Consider the following 25,682-nt stretch of genomic DNA (forward strand, 5'->3'; position numbering starts at 1 on the left):
AAAAAAAAAACTTTATTACAGTAAACACCCCGTTATCCGGCATCCACAGGGATTGGTAGATTCTGGATAAATGTAGTTTCTGGTTGCTTGAGACTTACTATTAAAAATAAGTCTAACTAATGCCATACCCCATACCATACCATAAACTCTGTGTTGACTTCATATTAATATTGAAATGCATTAATCAAAAACAAATTAAGACAAATAGACACCCGATCATTTCCAGGATAATACATGCCGCTGATCAGCAAAACGGAGTACACAGGGGATTTTTTTTTTTTCTGGTTAGTTGAATACCGGTTAACTGAGAGTTTACTGTACATAGATCCAAGTGAGACTACTTGGAGGAGAGATACAGGCAGTCCCCGGGCTACGAACAAGATAGGGACTGTAGGTTTGTTCTTAAGTTGAATATGTATGAAAGTTGGAACAGGTACATTTTTTAAGTTACTCCAGCCAAAAACCTTTTTTTAGTTTTGGATAGCATAGGGAAGGGTTAACCCCCTGTAACATTTGTTTTGCTGTGTGTGCCCCTGTTCAGGAGATTTCACCTCACTTTCTGTCCCTGTGACAATTGGATTTTGAAGATTTTGGGTTGTCATGGAAACAAGGATTGGTGATAAAGCTTCGGTGGAGACACCTTTTTCCCATGATAACTCTTACAGGAGTGAATTTTCCCTTCCTAGGGTTAGATTTCCTCTCATTTCCTGTTGTCTCAAGGACAGGAAGTGAGATTAAATCTTTCTAATGAGGATACAGACAGCAGTAAAAACTTCACAGGGACCCCGAAGAAGAGGCGACCACCTCTCGTCTGCACGTCCTAACAAGAGCCAACTTCCTGTAATATATGAACTGTACCATGAACCAGACCCGAAAAGGCGGGTATTCCCCGTCGGCATGAGCGCAGTAGCATTACAACTACTGGAACGCTACATGGTACACTTTGGCTGCAGCCTGGGACCCCCTGCTGTACAGTAATAGCCTCCGTTTGTAAGTAGGGGTCGTATGTAAGTCGGATGTATGTAACTCGGGGACTGCATGTACATGTAAAAAATAAATAAAAGCTGACCTATACATTTAAACGGTACCATACATTTATACAACAACTATTAAACTTAAAAGTACATAGTCATGGCTCTTCTGAGTTCACTACACTATAATCCCAACAATTACACTAGTATTAGGCAAGCGGTGCAATAAACTGTTGTAATGTAACATAAGAAGCTATCTCTGGATCCTGCACTGGGAATAGCTGTGATTTGTATCAGCAGTTTTATAGATGAACCTCCATCCACACCTTCCACATCCTGTATTGCCTATGATTGATGATTCAGATTGACAATCACCATCTCCACCCAGGTGATGCAACTATACATTTGTGTAACACTCCCTGAGGACATATGAGGGACAATAGATAAAGATTTTCAGCCAAGTCTCCAGTAATGTCATTAAACTGTCAATGTGTCTCAACTCTGCATGTTCAAGGCACCCATGTGCTGCTTGTACCTGGTGTAGAGGAGATGACAGGTAATATACCATCTATGTCTTATTCCAGATGTTGCCTACAAGGCATCTAAAACTCCAGGTGCCCATAGATATTTGATACCAGTTTTCCGGTGACTGGGATTTCTGTAGACTCCAGGTATGGTCAGCCTGTCTGTGGCGTACCTGTAACCTTAAAAGACCGTTCTGCATTCTGTTAGTAAGTATTTGTATGTGGACATGGGGAGCTTACATTTGGACAGCTGTAATCAAAGCACATATTCAGGAGGAGTTCTGTTCAGTGATGAACCTGGGCTTGGTATGAACTCAGTTTGCCTAAATGCACCCAAGTCCGCTCAAAACCATGACCGCCACCCCCTCCTCCTAACCAATCGGTTGCGGTGAGGCACAGTCCCCGCCCTGCATCACAGAGGGGTGGGGAACGCCCTTGCCGCAACAGCTGCCACAGATTGGGTCAGGAGAAGGGCTTTTTTGGGGGGGCAAACTCAGACAGGGTTCACACGAAGCCCAGACTCATTTCTAGTTCTCTTTCATTAACAGGATTGGAGGATCTTAAACTGGCCACGCACTGGTAGATTTTACAACTAACCTTCATACCAACAAATCTCTTCAGAACACTTGATGTCATCAGAGACTTGACGAATGTTGTTGAAATGTAATTGGGTTTTAACATTCGCTTTTGGAATGAATGGAGTTCATTCTATAACATTCTATGTTAGGATTCCATTTGTTCAAGCAAATGTTTCCATCCTGCTCCTTCAGTTTTTTTCTATCACTAAGGTTGAAATCGATCGTTGATTTAACCCCTTTAAATGTGAAAAAATCTGTTTTCTGAAATGTTCAATTTTGGAGCAAAATTCTACTGATATATAAAAACCAGTTTTAGAGCAGGGATTCCTGTAGACATTGGAGCTGGCATGGCCTCACAAGGATCTTTGCTTACAGCTCAGTATGAAGCTTTGCTAGGGGCAGCAGAACAAATTGACTCAGCAGCTTGGGAGAGGCTCAACAGATAGTAGGTTCCAGGGGCACAGCATAGGGGGGCCACAGGGGCGGTTGCCCCAGGTGCTAAATTTTTAAAGGTGCTGCGAGCAGGGCCATTCAGTGCTGTGTGCCTGCCTGCCATCCCCTGCATGTGTACATACGAGTGGTGTATGCTCCGCTCATCAGTACTGTAGATGTACTGTATGGAGCTGGGGCTGCCTGACATATTGTTTGTGATGGGACACAGGGAGTGCTAATGGTCCACGGGATTGGGGGGCATAATACTGGCCTTCCCTAGGTGCTGACAACCCACACTACGCCACTGGTAGGTTCTGACACTCCCATAAGTGTCAGATTGCCATCGTAACTGTATGAAAAACAAGCTATTCAGAAAACAAGTGGGGACGGAAATGCCTAATATAGAAAGAAGATTTCCAATTAAGAAGTACGAACTGTTGACAGTCTTTTTAGGTCTAAATCACAAAACTGTTAAAGTACTTTCAAAAGCTATTTTTCATCTTTTTACATCTGCTGCTTTCATTAAAATAATATATTCTAACCCTGCCATGAAGGTCTTGTGTTGTTATCATGTCACAATTGCTTCCAGTGGCTGTCCTGATGCGCATTCATGTTCTCCTGTCCTCAGCATCAGAGGCAATGACATGTAGACTTCATAGGAATGCATTCATGTAGTCAGGAGGTGGCTGCAAAATGCATGTATAAAATGTAATTTTCTCTATAAAGAATTCATATTTATGTCTTTTAGTGAAACAAAGTGAAAAATACACTTACACAGGATATCCATTCATGCGAAAGGAAAATGTAAAGTACAATTAAACTTTTTTTTTGCATATATCTACTGCTAGCAAGCAGCAGATTGTATGCAAAAACATTAAAAATAATAAAAAAAGTTACCAAAAAGGTAATTACTTACCTGTGTCTCTGCTGCTCACTCCCGGCCGAAGATCTGAAGCTTCTCGAGCGGACGTGCAGGATGATGTGGCAGGCGCATGCGCAGTAGAGATCTGCGGCAGGGAGAAAATTAGAGACGCAATGGAGTTGAATGCACGCAGCCGGGAGCATGCATGTCGTACAGACACTGTGGGACACAGATGACACAGCAGTCAACGCTGGAGGGACTCCTGAAAACTACAGAAAAGAAGAAGACGATCGGATCAAGAAGCATCATTTAAGGTAAGTTCTTAAAGCAGCATTGGGGAAGGGGGGGAGGTGACTTTAAAGGAGAACTATGGGGTTAAGGCTTTTCCCCATAGTTCTCCTTAGGGTAACGGGAGGACACAAACTAGCTTCCACCCGTCACCCTAGGCTCAGTATACCGCGAGCTGCTCCTCGCGGTATACTGAGACGCCGCAGTATACCGCGAGCTGCTGCTCGCGGTATACTGAGACGCCACAGCTGAAGCGGATCCCGACAATTGTGCCGGGATCCGCCCAGCTGCGTGAGTGACAGCTGGCTCTGCCTACCTAGAGGCAGAGCCAGCTGTACCCTCCCCCGTCCGTTCCGCCAGTCAGCGCTGGCGGATCGGAGTTGGGATCCTCCACGCTGCCTGATTGTCAGCTGCGCCCGCCCCTTCCCCTATCTGTCCCTCCAGTCAACCCTGGAGGAATGTAGAGGGGAGGGGGGATTGACTGTTGGGAGCGGTGACTGACAGTGATCAGCAGTTTGTGATCGTTCATCTCTTGATCTATAGAGCCGGCATGTGACAGTTGCATTGCTCAAAGTATTGGGAAAAGTTTATTATACTCTCCCAATGTTTCTCCTTTTAATGAGCCAAGAAGCTCATCAATCCTGACAATCCTGGATGTTTACCAGAAGCTGAAGATTTTTGTTTTTACAAAAGCAGCATAATCGCTCTTATCTGAGTTATCTGCAGTCCACTTTAAGAAGATTGTACAGAGCTCCTAAGCTGTTGATGGAGGTCGGGTCTACTTCCCGAGGCCTGCACCGTGTAGCTTCTCAGATGTCTTGCTGTATCACCAATCCGATTCAAAATTCTGTGGCACGTTTGAATGCGACTGATGGCAGTGCTTTTTAGCACTGCTCTTTTTCTGTATATGAATTACAACAAGGTGCCTGAAGTGGGTGTGTTTGGGAATTACTCACCTATATTGCAAACAGACAAACAAAAAGTAATCTCTAAACCTGAGCCGGCAGGCTGTGATTCCTAAAAGACATTACATACTTAAAGGAGAATTATGGGGTGAAATACACTCATGCCCAGAATTCAAACCGACCTGTGACACTGAAGATGTCACAAGTTGGCTCTATTGATTGGGAACTCAGCGAACACACACTGCCAATCACTCGATTCCCGATCGTCTCCCTGCAGAGAGTGATGACTGTCAGTCACTGCTCCCCACAGGGATTTTCCCACTCCCTTCCCCATTCCTTCAGCACTGGCTGGAGGGATGGACCGGGGAGGGGGCGGCCACAGCTGGCTCTGCCTTTAGAAAGGCAAAACCAGCTGTCAATCAGCAAGTGGGGTGGATCCCAACAATATTGTCAGGATCCGTCCAAGCTGCAGCACGGCTCTAACTGTCTGAATATAGCAGGCAATAGCCTGCTATATGCTGAGTTTTAGTATATGTCCTCCTATGACCCTGAAGAGAGCTATGGCCGAAAAAGCCTGAGTTGTGTAAGCTGTGCATTCTACAGTGGGATGAAAAAAAAATGTTGCCAGGGTTGTCAATAAGCACATGGCCACACCTAGTCCCACCCACTGCTTTCTCTATTGACAGCATTGCCTCCATTGATGTACCCTCTCTCTGTGATTATGGGACGGGGAGCTGAGCTGCCACCAGATTGCTTCCACGGGCTGGTGTAGTGTGAATCCCCCCCCCCGTCCCCTTAGAGCACCTGTCACCACTAATATGCTATCACATATAAAATAAAAAGAGTTTTTAAAAAATGAAATAAATGTAAAAAAAACATGTTAGTCACCTGCGAGTGCATATTATTGTAAGCACGTGTCAGGTGCGCCTACATACGAAAACAATGATCGCGCTGGACATGTTAGCTATCACCGCGTGCACCAGAGTGAGAGCAATAATTCTATGGCCAATATTCATAGATATCGCTAAATTGATGACCTGCACAGGCTTTTAAAATGCCGCCTATGGACAATTTGGAGTAACATATTTTGTCACTGTTTCACGGACGCAAGCAATTTTTAGCCTGGGCATCTTGGGTATATATTTCATCGTCGTAACCTCATCTTTTATATTTTACCAAAAAAAGTGGGTATTATATTGTGTTTTTGGCACTAAAACTAACTTAAACTATAATCAAAGCCTTGTATGTTTTTGCAAATATCTACTGCTGGACTAAAATGTGGATTATAACATGTGTGCAAAAAAAACTCCTCGACAGCGAAAGGGTTAAAGAAGGTAAATAGTCTTCCCAAAGAAACCAACGTTATTTTCATCACTGAAAAGCCTTTTTTCTAAGTACATGTGACAGTTATTTTCAGCTTTTTATGTATTGCTTTTAAAGGCGATTTATCTTTCCAGGAAAGAAAGTGGAGAAGGTTGAAGTCAAAGAGGTTCCCTGTACTCAGCTGTCAATGTCCTTATTTGACTGCCTGTGTGCAGCAAATATTGTCAGGGAAAGCGGATATATTTCTAAGTGTCTTGACGAATATGTGGATGACTTTATGATCTCAGATGAACTTCGAAAAGTAAGTGTAGCATCAGATACCTATTTACAGTGCAACTGAATTCTGAAAAGTTTTCATATCTGTACCTCCACATGTTATAATTTGTGATTGATTTATGTTTGCTTTGCTGTACAATGTTATAAAGTCCCTTTTAATTCTGTTGAAAATGCTGATTCCTGCTCTGCCCCTCCAGTGCTCTGTGCTAGTACAGCTGAGTAACAGCCACACCCCTCCTCACCAGGGGGCGTGCCTGAACAGGTCTGTTGCTGAATGCTGATTACTTAGTTTACTTGGTATAAGTCTGGTACCTATTGGACTATTGGTCATATGTAGACACTCTGCACAAGTGATGTAACAGGAAAGTGGACTATGAACAGATTATTCTTACAGTGTTTATCTGGCTGCAAATCTACCTGTGACTTCAGTTGGGCTTTAAATGTTAACTGTTCTGTTGAAGCTGAACACGGGGTACAATATAATAATACTTATACAGCAAATAAACCTCCAGACAACTACCACCTACTACATTTTATATCTCCCTGACCCTTATAATTCCATTATACCCCCCAAGCCCACCCCAGGTCAGACCACTACCACCTACTACATTTCATCTCTCCCTGACCCTATCCTTCCATTATACCCCCCAAGCCCACCCCAGGTCAGACCACTACCACCTACTACATTTCATCTCTCCCTGACCCTATCCTTCCATTATACCCCCCAAGCCCACCCCAGGTTAGACAACCACCACCTACTACAAACCATCTCTTCCTGACCCTATCCTTCCATTATACCCCCCCAAGCCCACCCCAGGTCAGACAACTACCACCTACTACATTTCATCTCTTCCTGACCCTTATCCTTCCATTATATCCCCCAAGCCCACCCCAGGTCTTCTTCTCTGGCAGAATACTGAAACATTACATTGCCAATGTGTCATATATGACCCTAATTCCTGAACATTGTAGGAATACATAGAAATCTGTTTTCACGTATTAAACTACTTGACATTAGAGACGAGGCTGGGCTTGGCGTGAACCCAGTTTGTCTGAGTTCACTCAAGCTTGCTCAAAACTGTGACTGTCCCCCACTTCCTCCTGACCCAATCCGTGGCTCCAGGGGCATTTCCTGTCCCTTTTGTGATGTATTGCTGGGGGGTGGCAAATGCATCTACCTGCAACTGATTGGGTTGGGAAGAGGGGGCGGTGGTTAGAGTATTGAGTGTGCTTGGGTGAACTCAGGCAAGCTGGGTTTGCACCAAGCCCAGCCTCATCGCTACTTGACATGTATTTGAAGGCAATGCAGTTTCCTCCATTTGTAATTATTATTATTTTATTTTATGTATCTTTAGCGCTTATCTCCTTAAGGGTTCAAAGTGCTTTGATATCATATCAGGGCCAAAGTTTAGACCGCACATCCCCAGCACTATGTGTGGCTTCTGAGGGATGCACAGGCTACCTAAATGTGTGTTGCTATTGCTTATTATTTTAAAGCAGGACTCTGGGCCAAACTTTTCTTAACCCTTGCAGTGGGGCTACCCCTGCACTGCAAGGGTTAAGTGCTTGTTTTGGTCTAGGCCCAAAAATCATAACATGTTACTCACCGGAAACTCAAAGCCGGCTGGCTGTTACATTGTTTCCTCCAGCCTCTCTTCTCCTCCGCAACAGGGATGGTATGTCGCTCGGCATACTCACGTCCTATACACAGTGTGTAGGACATGATGACTCAGGGACCTTAGACCACTGAAGCGGAGGGGAAGAGAAGCTAGAAGAACCGGTCTAAAAGCAAGCCGGCTCCAAGGATCAGGCGTGTAGAACTTTTTTGGCACATAGACGAAAACGAGCACTTAACCCTTGCAGTGCAGGGATAGCCCCACTGCAAGGGTAAAGAAAAGTTTTCCTGGTGTTCTTCTTTAAACATAATTCCAGTCAACCCCCATGAACAGTTGTTCTTCTAAAATTGCAGATGAACCGTGTGTACTTGTTTAATTCTGCTATGTGTGTTTTCTCATCTTAGGTCCTCCTCGTGGAAGACTCTGACAAGTTTGACATTTTCAGCCCTTCAGATAGAGAACAGTTTATTTTCCTGCTTTTCAAACATCTTTGCCTTGGTGGAGCAGTCTGTCAGTTTGAAGATGTCATCGACCCGTATCTAGATACAACCAAATCAATGTACAAGGAGCTGCTGAGGTAAGGCTGGTGAGCCTTTTACATAATTGATGACTAAAGTTTTTTGGGTTTATTTTGTATGACGATGATGTGCAAAGTTGTATAACCCATAGCCGCCAACTTGACTGATTTTAACTGCTTGCTTTTTTTTCTGTGCTTCGCTTAATTGTTCAACAGGAGTCACCAGCACTCGATATTATGTGCAAGAAGTATAAGCACTTTTTTCCAACTGTCACATGCGTCATTAAACCAACGTTTCGGCCCCACGCATGGTCTCTTCTTCAGGGCAACATAGTGGTCACTATTTGTATAGATATTTCTCCTGCACTCCTTTCAGCATCTGGAACCAATAGTCAATGTGGTGCTCGCAGTGATAAACACAGATGGCGCCAGGGATCTTTAAATTCAGAAAAAAGGTAAATCACCAGCACTCAAAAAATTTAGTTGTTAGATCTTGCTGATCATTTATTGATGTCACATGTATCAGAAAAGCCAACGTTTCGGGGCCACGCAGGGTCCCTTCATTACTATGTCGCCCTGACCCTGCGTGGCCCCAAAACGTTGGGTTTTCTGATACATGTGACATCAATAAATGATCAGCAAGATCTAAAAACTAAATTTTTTGAGTGCTGGTGATTTTCCTTTTTTCTGATGGTGGTCACTATGTCGCCTTGAAGAATGGACCCTGCGTGGCCCCCAAACATTGGCTTAATAACGCATGTGACAGTTCAATAAAAGTGCTCATACTTCTTGCACATAATATCGAGTGCTGGTGACTTCTATTACTGACTGTATCTCTGTCAGTAATAGAAGTGTTGTCACTTCGAGCACCAAACTTCTGTATTTGAAGGTCACACGCTGTATGGAGTGCAGGTCATTTCTTGATATTAGTTGTTCCATAGAACATGTAGGCCTCTGCATCCAGCACTGGCTGCATTCATGAGTCTAATTTAGATCAATAAATCAAATTTAAAAAGTTGTCTAAATGAAGGTGGCATAGTTTGCTAACCACTGTGCACAGTCAACAATTGCCTTATAAATTAATTATTTAAAGGAGAACTATGAGGTGAGTGCTTTTCACTCACCTTATAGTTCTAGCCGACCTGTGACAATGAGACTGTCACAGGTCGGCTCAGTAGATCGGGAGGTGAGCGAACACATACCGGGTTCGCTCGCCTCTCGATCCTGTCACGGCTCTCTGCCGTGACAGGGGGAGGGGCTGGATTCCCCTCTCCCCGCTCCGATCTGCCAGCGCTGACTGGCGGAAAGGACGGGGGAGGGGGCGGGTACAGCTGGCTCTGCCTCTAGATAGGCAGAGCCAGCTGTCACTCACGCAGCTGGGCGGATCCCGTCATCTACGCCGGGATCCGCTCCGGCTGCGGCATCTCAGTATACTGAGCTTAGGGTAACGGGAGGACGCTAGTTTGTGTCCTTCCGTTACCCTAAGGAGAACTATGGGGAAAAACACTGACCCTATAGTTCTCCTTTAATTCCACAATTTTTTTCATCCTTTGTTGCATCTCGGAGTTGCTGATCCCCTGCAGCTTCTTTTCAGCCACACATGCATGCACTGAAGCAATGGCTACATGGAATTTCTCAGTGTGGTTTTCCTGATGGTGACAACAGTGGACCATGCTTGGATAATATGTGTTAAAATGGCCACTTGTGGTCTCCATTGAAACCTTCTTTAGCCACTTCCTATCTACATGCACGCACTCCAGTGAAAGCTACGCATCTTCTTTCTGGCCCAGCTTCCTGATAGTGGCACGATAGACCATGATTTTGTGATGTGTGTTGGCATGGCTGCTTGTAATTTTCACAGAGGCACATGTGACAGGGTGAAAATACAGGAGGCAGATGGACCCCATAACAGGAAGTGACTAAAAGAGGGACCTTCATGTCAGGATCACCAGGTATTATATTAAAGTGCTACTGAAGTCTAACCTTTTTTTTAGTATTTATAGGGTGGAGATGGATTAGAACCCTTGTCAGGTTTTATTGCTGTCTGTGTTCACCCCTCCATTTGCCCTGGTGGCTGTTATTACTGAAAGTGAAATTGTCACCAGAATAGGAATAGATGGGAAATCGTCCAGTGGGGACACTAGCTCTGGTGACTTTGCTGACCACCAGGGATTTCCCTCACTTTAGAGGAATTTCCTCTCACTTCCTGTTGTGGCTATTGGACAGCAAGTAAACAAAATCTCTGTATAATGAAAGCTGTGGCATTAAAAACGAATTATGAAATTCATTTAACATAATTAAGCTTATATAATATTTTTGTAATTGGGTTTATATGTTAAATTTCAAAATGGCTTGCATTGTATTTATACAGATTGTTTAGGACAATTGATTTCATGGTGTGTATGGATCTGCTGGTCTTTGCACTCTGTAGTTCATGTATTTTTTTCTATTATAATTTTTAGTGGCTGGTGCAGTTTTAACAAAGCCATTTCACAATCACTCTTTAATAACCTAATGCAGTGGGAAACGGGAAACAGATGGGGAGAAGTGGGAGGATAGAGATTTTAATGAGGACAATTTAGCTAATTAAAGACCTAACTGAAGAAAATAAATATAAAGGGGTCTTTGTGTAAATCATGCGACCTTGAAACTTTTTATTAGTAATTTTACATAAACAAGTCCCTCGACCACGGCCCGTACAGCTCAGGCGATGCCACCATGTTATTCCTGGGGCGGTATTACATCGAAATCTATTTATTTTTCTAGCGTAATTTTTTGGTGCTCCGTGATTGCGAGCGGGTTAATGTAGCCAATTATTACGTTAAAAAAACACGTCTATTGCTCGGTATATCTGGACACCTTGTGAAAGTTGAAATAGCAAACATGCCCTCTAAGTGAACCTTTCATCTCAAACGCAGGATCCCATCAGTGACTTTTATGCTGGAAAATGGGAGTGAAAGAAAAAAAAAGGTTTTGGGGTTTCTGTTCACTTTCATCACCAGTTCTGCAAACTTTATTAAAAAAGGAAATGGAAGGAAGTAGTGCAAGGCTTGTATGTGCTCCATTATCTGAAAACTGCCTTGTACACATTCACAGGCAGCCTCACACATAATAGCTTCCATTCATCTAGAAATTTTCCCAGACTTGTGCAGCATCTGTGCCCCATAAGCCTCCCGAAATGGCTCAAGTGCTGGAATCTGACTGCACTGCTCTTCCACCAGACCTCCATGCCATGTTTATAGATGCGGTGGGCAAATCAGGAACATATCGGCTGGGAGTAAACTCCTGGGCCGCTCGATGCGCATGGAACGTTAGCGATAACAAACGTCTTCGTCATGATTTTGACCGGAGGCGTTTGTTTAAACACGTTTTTTTTTGCATTTGGTTTATACATACACTTACATTTGAAGCCTGTATATCGTGCTCATGAAACCCAACTGTAATATTTAATCCAGTTATGTGTTCATTAAAATAATAACTAAGGCCCCTTTCACATGAGCGGTCCGATCAGGTCCGCCTGTCAGTTTTTCAGCCGGACCCGATCGGAACGCTCTAAGGAAGTCTATGGACAGCCAGGTTTAAACGGATGAGCCGGTTAGCTCCAACAAAACAGACGTATCATTGATCCGTTTCGACGGACCGTATCGTGCCGGACCGGAAGTAATCTGATATTAACAGAAAGATGTCAATGTACATCAGATTCCCCATAGACTTGCCTGGGATCCGGTGTGTTATCGAATTCTCCAACTCGTCGAGACCTCCAACTTCCATTAGTTCGCCTGCGCAGCCACCCAAGAGAAGTATCAAGCTCTACATCTACGGCAGTGCGCCTGTGCGGGCACCCAATGCCACAAGCACTGACGGGAGTTGGAGAACTTGATGACAATTTCAAAGGCATACCTACAGCAACTGGAGAAGTCAACGAGGATTGCAAAAACTGTGGCGGCTGGCACACGAGCAATAGCGCCATCTCGTCGAAATGACAACGGACAGGGCGTCACGAGTTGGAGATCTCGACGAGTTGGCCACCTCGACAGAACACCGGTACTTTCAATTTTTTCTTCTATCGCAAGATGGAGGAAAAAACTGTATGGACACGGATGTCACATTGCTCTGATCGGGAGAGGATCTGTTGACGGATCTTCTATAAACCTTCCACCCAGCGTAAAGCTGAGTAAATGGCGTTCATACAGCATCACTGCCACTGGAAGGAGGAGGAGCATAGGAAATGATCTAGTGGCGGTAATGCCCTGCAAAGGTTTATACAAAGATGATGCACATATCCGCTTTTCTTGTTCAGCCCCGCTGGCTGAATAAGAATTTTTTTTTTCAATTTTGGTCAGATCCCCAGATGAAAATGACTGCGTTGGGTGACAGCGCCACTTCACATAATTGAATGATATTAATGCAGGCTCATGCAGCCAATTTAAGTGAGCAACTGTAAGGAGGAAGGTGAGGGTGCTCTCCGCACTCCTTTCTGCAGTCCCGGCCAATACACGAAGATGGTGCTTGTAGTAACTCCACGGATTCCAATAAAAAGGACTTTTTAAACTCTTTGAGTGCTGGTGACCTATTTCTTCAACTGTAAGGAGGAACGCCCAGTTTTTTTAGACTAATCGAGCGCAGAAGTCTCTATAGAAAATATGTTGCAATGGATTTATATTCACTTGAAGTTGAATTTTTCCATTAGTAAGCCAGTGCTATTATAACTAATTACCGATTTGATATGCAATTTCTTCTAAATGCCCAGTCATGACCAGTCCTCTTTAAATTACAATACATAACAGTTGTGTGTAGTAACTTTGTAGTGCGTTCTATAGCTGCATTTAAATTGCAGTTATAGAAACAACAAACAACACAGCAGACACTGCTAGCTGCAGCAATGTTCCTAGGTGTGTGCTGCTGATCTCCTGCAGCCTCTTTGTAGCCTTGTCCTTCCTACATACATGCATTCCAGCAATAGCCGCATGGCATTTCTCAGTGTACCATGTCTGGATAATGTAATGTCGAAACAGCCATTTGTAGTCTCCATTGGAGGCCTGTGTGGCAGGGTGACAACGCAGGAGCGCAATATGGAGAGAAGGATAGAACATTGCCACCCTATAACAGGAAGTGCCTGAACATGGACCTTCAGGACACTCCAGCAATGGCTGCATGACATTTCTCAAGGCAAAGTTTCCTGATAATGACAATAGTTACATAGTATTTGAGGTTGAATAAAGATGTTAGTCCATCAAGTCCAACCTATAGGATCTCATTCTTAGGAGTACTACTTGTACCCCTGTATATTACGGTCCCTCAGGAAATCGTCCAAAAGTTTCTTGAACAATTCCACACTCTTAGCTGAAATCACTGTCTGCGGCAGAGAGTTCCAGACCCTAACTGATCTTACTGTGAAGAACCCCCTTCGCCCCTTGTGCTGGAATTTTTTTTCCACCAATTTTAGGTGGTGGCCTCTAAATAGTGAGCCATGTCTGCATAATGTGTTTTGAAATGGCCACTTGTAGGCTCCTTTGGACGCCTGTGTGACCAGGTGACGCTGCAGATGCACAATTGGGAGACAAGGATAGAACATTGCCACCCTATAACAGGAAATGCCTGAACATGGACCTTCATGGCAGGATCACCAGGTATTATTTCAATGAATGCTACATTTAATAATAGTGAAAATGACTTTTTAAATGACATTAGCATGTTAATGCTCATGTGAGATTTTAGTGATTGGGTTTACATACTATTCAACAGGTTTTTTTTTTCACACAGTGCAGTGCAAGAACGTTAATTATAATGCATGGGCCTGAATTTTGGGGCATACTCGGAAGGTGTCTATAATCCACACGGAGCACCACCTTCCCAATACTGTGTTTGAGGCCTAAAGGTGAACTTTGGCTTTAACAATGAATCCTCCTAGTGGAGCATTGGACAGTCGGTGTTTGGTTGACTGATTCTGTATTTACACAGTTCATCTTCTCACGGAGTGCAGCGTTCATGTGCAGTCAGTGGGTGTGAGAAACAGGCTGTGTTGGCTCATACAGTGAAGGAGAAACTAGGCCAGATGCACCTGCCGTTTACCTTCCATTCAATAGGTTATTGCTCACTTCCACACCCTGCTCTAGACTCAGCATAATTCACATTTACACATATTGCTATTTATATGAGTCGGAAGACCTCAAAGGGCAGTGACGTATATGTAGATTATGAATGAGTGGTTTACAGGCTACAATACATTATGTAGATGAGGGCTGTGAGTTTCCCAGAGTCAGTTCACTTAAAAACTGCAGTGATTATTTATATACAGTATGCGGGTACTGACCAGGTGACACTATTAGAGCTGATCCATTGGTACTTGTGCTGTATAGACCAGTGTTTCTCAACCTTTTTTCAGTCATAGCCCCCGCTAAAAATATGCAAAACCTTGAGGTACTGCAGTCTAAAATGTAAAAAAAAAACATACCAGATCCTTATGCCAGATAGGGGTATGCAGGGCCGGATTCCCCACAAGGCCACCGAGGCCCGGCCTCGGGGCGGCAGGGCACAGAGGGGCGGCAGCGGTGTCCTTGTGGTGAAGTTCCGGGCGTCGGGCGGTAAGTTGCGCTTTCTACATTTAGTACTGCTTTGCACAAGAGGGCGCATTGTGGAACCTGGCCTTGAGGCAGCAGGGAGAGTAAATCCGGCACTGGGGGTATGGTATGGATTTTAAGGTGAAATTGGTGCTGACAATGTCCTTCCTTCTGGAGGGTGGCTACTTTTGTTCCCCATGGTCCCTATGTGTGTTGTAAAGTAGCCACCGATCCAAGCTCACTCCTGTGCTAGACTATAACTTCAGTAGAGATTCGTAAACTAAACATGAGATTGTAGTCCATCACGGGAGCGAGCTTGGAGTGGTGACTACTTTTCAACACACACAGGGACCATGGGGAACAATAGTAGCCACCCTCAGTGTCGGCACCAATTCAGAGATGATTTGAGGATTGACAGCCAAGTGATGCACAAGTAAGATACATTTTTGGTAATAGTTAAGGTACCTGAATGCATTTTTAAGATTTAACTCCCGAGTTTGTGTCACTTTAATACCTTTTAGCTGTTTCTTTGGAGCAGGGTTATACATAGGACACTACAGTCAGCTTCTAAAGCCTTTAATAGGTGACAGATAAGGGAAAGACTAAGTAACGTTTTTATTAAGTGCATTACATATAATGTACCACCCAAGCCTTGATATATTTAACTCTTTGTCAGGATAGACAATCCTGCACAACTGGTTTACAACTGTTAATGAAGATCTGCCAACACAAATAGTAAATATTAGTAAATCACCGGCACACACTTGAAGGGTTTTTAAAGTATTGATATGCTTATTCAATACCCAATGTCACATACTGTCATACGGTGCTAACGTTTCGGGTCCGCACAGGCATCCTTCATCAGAGCGAAAGTGGCACGACAATGACATCATGTCACTGTCGCTCTGATGAAGGATCCCTGTGCGGACCCGAAACGTTAGCACCGTATGACAGTATGTGACATTGGGTATTGAATAAGCATATCAATACTTTAAAAACCCTTCAAGTGTGTGCCGGTGATTTACTAATATTTACTATTAGTGTTTTGCACGGCGCCATCCGTGTGGTCACCTGGGCACCACATATACCTTTGTGGTTTTGAGACTGTGGCAGTGCGAATGGGATTTGGACTTTGATCTGCCAACACAGACTATGGCAAACCCATTGCGATGCCCCCTCATAAACAGGGAGAATGAAGCAGGACTTTTTTAGCCCTGCAATCTCGAACAAAATCGTCTACAAAATAAAGAGCATTTTTTCATTTTTAGCAAATACGTTATATGATGTGAATGGGAACACATAACAAATATAAAGTAGGTGTTATCCCAATGTGGGCTGCAAATGTGGAAATGCACTTTAAAGCTTATTTATAGCCATTTGTTTGGGTTTTGGATAGAATAAGGAAGAATTAGGGTTCTTTTTTAAATTATTGCTGTTTTATATACAGTAGCTGCTGGGTAAAGTCACCCTCTATTGATTGATGGGAAATCCAAAATGTTACAGTTGTCATCAGAGCAAAGGGTAAAGGTAAATCTTCCCATAAGAACACTTGTTCTGGTCTTAATTGTCTGGGAGGCGGTTTACCTTCACTTTGGAGACATTTCCTTTCACTTCCTGTTGCGTCCCTGGGGCAGAAAGTACAGAGAAATCTTCCCATTAGAGTCCAAGAAGCAAAAATGTACTCGCATGAACTTTACCTTCCCCTATTCTATCAAAAATAAAAGAACGGTTTTGGCTATACATACACTTTGAATTGCTACAGGCAATAAGTTAAGTCTGTCATGAAATGCAGATGCTATCCAGGAAATCTGAGATAAGCAAATATCATGTAAATACAAGAGTCATGTGTATTCCTACTTGAATCTTGGTGAACTTTGTGCATTTCTTCCAGGATTTGTGCAGTAATCCAGTGTGAAACTGGAGGAGCTTCCTGTAATAAAGACCGGTCACTCTCTTCTTGTGCAGGGTGACTGGTCTTATCTCCGCCCCTTCTGTAGTTTTCTGCAGGCAGCCTGCAGTGGGTGGGGGTCTCTCCCACAGCTCTACTCTCTGCACAAGCTATGTACAGCACCGTGATGATAATGTGATAGCAGTCACCACTGCTATCACAATGTAATATCTGGGTCTGCAAAGGCATTTAGTGCACACAAAGGGGATTTATGGTATTCCTGGTATGTGAGTGTGGCTAGGCACTACAGCCTCATAGCTATACAGTACATCTGTAGTGTGAGATCTATAGTGGCCACACACAAAGTGATTGATTTAGGTATCATAAATTGCAAACAATTGATCTCTCATCAATTAAAATATTGAACGATGCAACACCAAAATATATTGTTCCGCATTTTGCAATCAGCTGAAAATATCAATGGAAAATACGATCTATCAGTTTATAAACGTAAATGATCTGTGAAAGTCTATAGAAATTACAATCAGACACATGTGGATATTTGTTCAATAGATCAGAAGTGATTGATAAAATTCCACCATGTCTGATCAACTTGGTAAGAGCTTACGAAATCGATCACATCAGAATCCTTGGCTTGCTATCTATATTCAGTTTGGTCAGTTTAGTCAAAATCAATACATGTGCCGCCACCATAAGGCACTTCCGCCTCTGACGTCTAGCATCAGCAGATTTGATGTGAAATTTGGTGATGACACTAGTGTGCTGCTCACTGTTCTCCTTGCTGGGGGCGCTGACCAAGCCCGGCCTCTACCAAAATGGCCACCACCACACAGAGATACAGTGCAGAACAAGGCATGGCAATTCACTAATGTGGGGGAGATAAGTTGCAGGGAGTCTAAAAGCAATGCTGGTGATTAGTCCTTTGCCAGCCTCTCTTCTTTTTTTTTTTACAGCTTTCAAAGTTCAGTTCCTGTCTACATTCACAGGCGGAAATTACTTGTGGGTCTCCCACCAGTCATAGGCATAAGGAGTTCCACAGCTGACTAGTGAAGTAGTCTACAGTCCTGGCATGCAAAGGGATTTCAGCAAAGCATTGGACACGGACCAGCCTGTAGACCAGAACATAGTTGCAATGGGGAGCATTGGAACATCTAACATTAAGTCCACTCTAAGTAGGCAAGAAAGTTGATGCATTTTTGCTGCTCTTTTGGGCTTATAATGTTTGTGCTTAGTTTTGTGCACAGAACCCAGTTTTAAATAGTAGGAAAGTGTGAACTAGGTGGGATCAGGAATTAGCACCTCACATTCAAACCTTGGACAAGACAGTGTCCCCAACTTCAAATTACTGGTGGTAATGGTCAGTGATGGTGGTGATGGCAAACTAATGCATAATAGAAGCCCAGCTTGTGTAGGTTGTAAGCCCTTATTGCTCTTTTTAACAGGTTTTATGGATGGGTTTAGTTGGGCAGCTTGAGGTTTCTATGTTTATCACATTACCTGTACACTTACAAAGTTGAATAGGAGGAGATTTTCTTTTAAAGTGGAGTAATATGGTTGTAAAAACTTGCCAGACATTCTAACTCTTCCACACTTTATCCAAAACCAGAAGAACAAAAGCTTTAGCTGTGTACGAGCTTCGGAATGACCCAACTAAACCACATATATTTATTATGACTTAAGGACTGGGTGAAGCTAGTACCCCTGGCTAAAGTCCTACTTTTCACCTTTACGTGGCTCTTGACTACATATGTTTTTTTCCCTTTGGTTGGGCTTGACTTTTCTTTTAAGAAGGGGATATAAGGCACCAGAGTTAAGAGTAAATTTATATGGACCTTTGTTTGCCATCAGCATTCATCAATCATTCAGCTTCCCAGTGACTGACAGTACTTTGACTTCAGCTTATAGATAGGAACAATAGCCTATAGATTGCTGTAGCATTCTTCTTGTGACACTCCCGCTACTTGTCAATGTATAGTCTTCCTGGGGTTTTCCTCTTTCAGTGAAAACTAGACTATACTTTATAACCTGTTTTTTGAGGTCAGTGTTTGCACAGTTCATTAGTTTACTAAGATACAACCAAATCTAGATGTATATCTGCAGGAAATGGTACAGTTATGGAATAGTGTTCAGCTTTACTTTATTCACCTAACCTGTAAGTAGTTGGGTTTTGAGCAGGTGTAGGGTTACATTAAAGAGACCCTGCCACCACACCATGCATTTCAACAACAATCTTTCCATAAGATTATATGTGGAAATAATATACACTGCCTGGCCAAAAAGAAAAGTCACCACCTGGATTTAGGGCAGTGTTATGGTCGAGGTTCAGCAACATTACTTCACCAAAAACATTAGGTCAACTGCCTACCTGAATATACTGAATGATCAGGTTTTTCAATCAATGGATCTTCCCTGATGGCACAGGCATATTCCAAGATGACAATGCCAGGATTCATCGGGCTCAGATTGTGAAAGAGTGGTTCAGGGAGCAAGGGACATCATTCTCACACATGGATTGGCGACCACAGAGTCCAGACCTTAACCCCATTGAGAATGTTTGGGATGTGCTGGAGAAGATTTGACACAATGGTCTGACTCTCCCATCATCACTACAATATCTTGGTGAAAAATAAATGCAACTCTGGACGGAAATACATGTTGTGACATTGCATAAGTTTATGGAAACGATGCCACGGAGGAATGCGTGCCATAATCAAACCTAAAGTGTGTGACTTTTTTGGTCAGGTAGTATATTTTATGCATTTAATTTACCTGTAAAATCCTCCCTTGTTTAGCCCTGAGATTGTTGTTGGGCACCACCGTCTTGAATGTGATGTCAGCAGCCCCAGTAGATTCAGAGCTGTCATTTTAGTGACACTGTAGCAGGGGTAGGCAAACTCCGACTCTCCAACTGTGGTCAAACTACAACTCTCATTATGCATCTGACTCTGGGAGTCTTTCTTGTGGTTGTCAGAGTTTTGTACAGCCTTTCAGGATTTGTAGTTCTGCAACAACTGGAGGACCCCAGCTCTATGGTATCCCGCTTTACTCCTGCCCTGGCAGCTACATAAAAGGTTATGTATGGACCGTGAAGGTTTGTGGAGGAGCTTTGCCAGCAAAGTGTGTAACTAGACACTCCCAGAAGTGGAGAGGTCTGGAGTAGTCACATTTCCAGCAAGTTCAGAAGCACATTGCAAGTTAATTAAAAAAAATAATTTATGGAAACTACAACTAAGCTTTTAGAAAACATACAGGTGAAACTCGAAAAATTAGAATATCGTGCAAAAGTTAATTTATTTCACTAATGCAACTTAAAAGGTGAAACTAATATATGAGATAGACTCATTACATGCAAAGCAAGATAGTTCAAGCCGTGATTTGTCATAATTGTGATGATTATGGCTTGCAGCTCATGAAAACCCAGATCCACAATTTCAGAAAATTTTTGGCAGTGTGGGCAGGTGCCAAGTCCTGCTCGAAAATGAAGTCAGCATCCCCATAGAGCTCGTCTGCGGAAGAAAGCATGAAGTGCTCCAAAATCTCCTGGTAGACGGCTTAGTTGCATTAGTGAAATAAATGAACTTTTGCACGATATTCTAATTTTCCGAGTTTCACCTGTATAAAATACTCCTTTTTTTTTGGTGCTTTTATATGCTATTTGTTTGAAGTTGGTGACAAGGCGTCTTTAGGAGCTCCATGAAACAGGTGGTTCTTCAGTTGCACCACAGGACTAAGAGTCTTCCTTACTGACTGCAACCCTGAAAACAAATAGAGGAGAACCTGCCCCTCTACGTGGATCACCAAAATGGTCACAAGCACTTTCAAGTCAACATATGTCCAAAGGTCACAGTGATATTCAGGAGAATACACACAATTCTTAGTTGAATAGTAGTGGAAATATTCAATTACCTGTGTGCCAATGCTCAGAAACGGCCCAATTTTGCAGATATCTGACCCCGGAGTGGAATGAAAACACCTTTTAAGGACTGGATATCCCAGTACACCTTGAACTAGCTTGGATAGTAAATATCCTGAGCATTCAGATCTGGTTATGACTGTCTGCTGAGCCAATAATTAGACTATTTCTTGCAAACATTTTCCCGGTATAAAAGAAATAATAATACACAAGATCTGAAACCTGCTTCAGTAATCATTTGATGACTATTTATTAGAGTCTGGATCCAATGGTATCCTTGTCTGCTATATGATGCTCTGTGATTTCTGCTTAGCTCTCTTTTTAAATATCTGGCCAATCATCTTATCCAATATAACTGCTCCATGGACTATAAATGCCACTGTTCATTAGCTGTAAATGTGACAAGGTTTTAATGAAACAGTAGATTTCTATATTATGACATAGAGATATTACATATTCACCACATGCAGCCAGCAGATGGCAAGCTACACACAAGAGGTTACATCTGAGCAGAAGAGAAATCAGATTACACACATTGCATAATGACTCGCACAGGAGTAAACTCCCCCTCCCTGTTATAGGGATTGTGTACACGGTATTTGTATGTACCAGAAAGGCTTTTCTTCCCATACAATCAATGGGAATGCAGAGTAGCTTAAGGGCCTGTTCACATGAGTTTCAGGTCCGGATCAGGTGCGGATCTGCAGACGCAGTGCTTTGTGTTTTTGCCGCGTTTTTAATGCGTTCCAGTAAAAAAAGATTGTTTTGCTGGAGTGGGGATGTCGGTATGTTAGCTGCAGTGCAGTGCGTTTTTGATGCGTTGCGCATTTCCGGACCGTTTCCTGACCGTACAAAACGTGACATGCAGTATTTTTCTGTCGTACGGACTGCTCACGTGAGAACTGTAGCCCATAAAACACATAGGGATACATTGGGATGCCTTTTTAGTGCAGGAGCATACGGATCAGGTCAGCACAGAAAACGGACGCCGTGTGAACAGGCCCTAATACAGCACAGAATGAGCTCAGAAGCACTGCTGAGAAAACCCTGAGGGCCGGTGCACACCACAAAGTCCGCGTTCCAGTGTGTTCTGCCTCTGGGATGCAAACAGGTCGTCTCCCTGCATTCAGGTGCACTGAAGTCAATGGCACTGGAGCCACGCCCCCTGCCCGCAGTGCGATCGTCCACACCCAGAACGCAGGCACAGTAGTGCCGGCCTTCCGGTCCAGTGCGATCTGCAAAAATACTGCAAGCACTACATATTGTTACATATTGTCGCGAACGTCGCAGTGAGAGCGATAATTCTATGGCCATTAATCACCGATAACACTAAACTGATGAGCGGTAAATGCTTTTAAAGCGTCGCCTGTGGGTATGGTAGTTTTTTGCAATTTTTTTTGAGCTTGACATGTTTGGTGGCTATTTACCCAATGTGACCCCGTCTTTTATGCTTTGCCAGAAATATGGGTAATAATCATTGTTTCCGAACATAATGAAGAAATTCTTTTTTTTTTTTTTCAAAATTCTCAGTAATTTTTTCTTTATATAGTAAAAAATAAAACCCCCAGTGGTGATTAAATACCACCAAAAGTAAACTCTATGTGTCCCCAAAAAATGGTATAAAATATATTTCAGTACAGCGCTGCATGACGGATTAAATGTCAGTCAAAGTACCGCAGCGCTGAATACTGAGAAATGGCCTGGCCAGGAAGGGGGTGTAAACACCTGGTCAGCAAGTGATTAATATACTTATAAGAACTCAATATCCAGTAATATCCTGTGCATTTAGGAATACACATGTTGACTGACCTTTGTGAATGAGCTGATGCCATGTTCACTTTGAATATCCAATCATATGCAAGGGAAATGAAAAACAGGATTTTTACTCCACATGATTGGATGGCAGAGGTGAACAAAGGTCAACTCATTCACTAAACTAGGTGAGCATTCACTTTGTAAAGTGACCCTTCTCTACATAAATCAACCTGAGCATGAGCTTTTATTCTATACAGGTAAAGAAACTTTCTCAATACACATTTGTGTTTGTCGTCGCTTTTTCACATAAAGTAACTCGTTTAGTGGTCCTTCACCCCCTACTTTCCTACAGATCCCTCTCTCTTACCCTCCAAAGCCATTTTTGAGACCAGCCTTTAATTCTGTAATCTCCTTAATTGCCTTTTCACATCAAGCGAGCCTAGCGCCGTCTCACTTCAGGACACCTTTATTTGCCCGTTTCATGCGCTGCCTTTTAAAATTCTAAAATTGCCCCTTTTTTTTTTAAACAGCAAAGGCTAACAAGTCTCATTTGTCTCCCCGTAATCTCCTCCATTTCACAGCAGTTTCACATAACCTTTACTTCCCATAAAAGCCTTTTTTCTTCTGTCCGAGTGGCCGGGAAGTATTTGAGGGGAAATGTTTTTCTAAGGATTGTTATTGGACTTTTCTCATTACAAGGGCACAAGTGGAGTTTGTTGAATGGCCCTGGCTGTGTCTACTATTAGAATTCCACATGTGAAGCTCATTATATTCATATGGATACCTTCATCTCCAGAGTGGTACTGACATGAACTCAACCGTGCTGTCAGGATGATTTACTCAGAAACTCTTGTAACCACAGCTTATTAGCGTAATACTGAGAATGGGCACACAATGAAAGCACCTCTCTGTGACCAGTATGTTGCAGGCACTTGCTGCTCGCTGTACCCTTTTTTTAATGTAAGGTTACAATGTACAAAAGCCTGATTTAAAGGGAAACCATTGTATATTTGCAGCAAGTACATGTTGAGTTATTGTTCCAAAGACAATATGGACAAGGATTTTTACTTTGTTACTGTTCCATATTCAAATTTTGTGGATTTTAAAGGGCCCCCTAGTGGTGATCTGTGTATGAACCCCTAAACAGAATCATTTGTTTTCAATCAAATCTGACTCATAGGAGGTTATTCACAAAAGGGTGAAGAGTTTGGAGGAGGCAGGAGAAGTGAACAATCTAGGACAACATCGCTGGACTGGAAAGTGAGCTGAATTGGAGAATTTTTCCAAATCCGCTATGTTGTCCTAGATTGTTCACTTCTCCTGCCTTCACCAAACTCTTCACCCTTTTGTGAATAACCCTGATAGATTTACTTTGTGAGTGAAGAGCAGTAAGCACAGTGATTGTGCAGCCTAACCAAGTGAAAACTATAAATGATACTTAATGTGAAATAATGGCCGCCCCATATAAATATTTGTTTATAAACTACATGCAGAAACAAGGTTTGTAACACATTACCATGCCCTTTAATTTTTTGAGTTCCCCCAATGACAATGTTTCCATCTGTTTTGGTACTGGCAGAGTCCCTGCTGGATTTTACAGATCTTCTCTGAGACTTCCAGAAGACCCGCCAGTACCTCTGATGGTACTCACAGGAGCCCTACCATTACTTCTAAATCTAGACTGATATGGCTAATGATGGCCGCAGAATCCAGACCAGAACATCCAGAGTGCCCTGAAGTGATGTTGGGTGTGTCACCTCTGATTCAGAGGGGTATTTAGGAAGGGGCTGGTGCTGTGTCTTCAAGCCAACTTCCTGTGTGTACAAAGATCTTTAATAATGCTGTTGCTTCCTGTTTGCTGACCCGGACCGTCTGACCATTCTCCGCTGGCTGCCTGCCCTGATCTTCTACCTGGACCCGAATACACTTTCGTCTCCTGCTTTATCTACTGACTGCTCGTTGCCAACCTGGACCACCCAACCACTCTCTGCTAGCCTCCTGCCTGGATCCGACTACGTTTTCATTCCTGTTTTTGTCTACTGGCTGCTGACGCGGACCGTGCGGCCATTCCCTGGTTGTCTCCTGTCAGGACCTTTGCCTTATCCTGACCCTGCTATGGACTACTGTCTCCTCATTGGAGCCCCCCTGTCCTTGTTCATCCCTTGGCAGGGTGATCCTACTTGGTGTAACTTGGTACCAGCAAGCAACTATGCCCATCTCCACCATCAGGAGCTTCTGTGAAAACCAGCTGGTGCTTGGACTCGGCACCTTAGGTGAGCCTGTGTCACCTGCCAGGGGGTGTCACCTTAACTCATAGGTCTGGAAAGAAAACTATATAACAGTTTCCTATTTACTTTGGGGACTGTGTTGATAAGATCTCAACACTACTGGAGATATCACAAGGTGGTCCCGTTCTCCTTCTTAGATTTTTATGTTCTTTAAAATGAAGGAGATTTCTAATGCTGGTGGGAACAACCAAATCTTGAGTGATAATTAAGAGACTTATTGAAGGGATAGCTTACAAAAATTCCAAGGAGGAATACAAGAAGCCAGTGGATCAATCAGCTCGGCACATGTGTTGGAGAACAATTACTGCTAAAAATTACCCATGCCATGTCCATTAACCTTCCCAGCTGCTATGTATATAATTTTTACATATTTTTGCCGGTTAATATGAAATATTGCACAGGAATATTTAGTGTTTTTTATGTAGCCAGCAGGGCGAGCTCTTGGCTACTTTTCACATGTTTTACCTGTCTACCTTCAGATACTTTGGGGGTTATTCACGAATGAGCCGAAGGATCCAGCCGTAGCTTTGGCTGATCCTTCGGCTCACTTCGGCCGCCGGAGCCCTTTGGTTCGAGCATCAGAGATTATTAACTATAGCCCGTACAGCAGCCAAGTGGCTCAGCCGAGCAGATGGCATATGCTTCAGCTCAACTGAGCCGAAGTGACAGCCGAAGCGTGGAACAAGGTCGGTCGCAGCTGACCGATCTCCATGCAAATGACAGCTGGGAGGAGCCAGCCGCAATCTCACAACTTGCTCCGCCCAGTTGTAATGACAGATCAGCGTCCCCAAATGACCTGGGGAAGCTGATCTGTCATTAAATAATAACAACTGGGAAGAGCCGGCCATGATGTCACTTCCAGTGACTGGTCTCCCCTCCGCTTACTGATACCAAGTGATGATGACCTGGCCGGGACCTGCTAGAAGACTCTGGCAGGTGCCAACAATAGGAAACAGTTGGTCAGA

The 25,682-nt window shown here is 43.3% G+C and overlaps 1 protein-coding gene across 1 annotated transcript in view; it reads left to right on the top strand.

Moving 5' to 3' along the window:
* CUNH11orf70 (chromosome unknown C11orf70 homolog) overlaps positions 1–24,702 on the top strand; it is a gene marked incomplete at its 3' end in the record, with an annotated part of 40,115 nt that extends 15,413 nt beyond the window's left edge. The window contains exons 4-6 of the mRNA XM_018571967.1: positions 6,018–6,184; positions 8,180–8,352; positions 24,599–24,702. Coding sequence (XP_018427469.1) covers positions 6,018–6,184; positions 8,180–8,352; positions 24,599–24,702 — 444 coding nt within the window. The remainder of the gene's footprint in view (positions 1–6,017; positions 6,185–8,179; positions 8,353–24,598) is intronic.
* Positions 24,703–25,682: the final 980 nt, after the last annotated feature.

Source organism: Nanorana parkeri, unplaced genomic scaffold, assembly GCF_000935625.1.
Source record: "Nanorana parkeri isolate BGI_ZX_2015 unplaced genomic scaffold, ASM93562v1 scaffold1882, whole genome shotgun sequence".
Taxonomy (NCBI): domain Eukaryota; kingdom Metazoa; phylum Chordata; class Amphibia; order Anura; family Dicroglossidae; genus Nanorana; species Nanorana parkeri.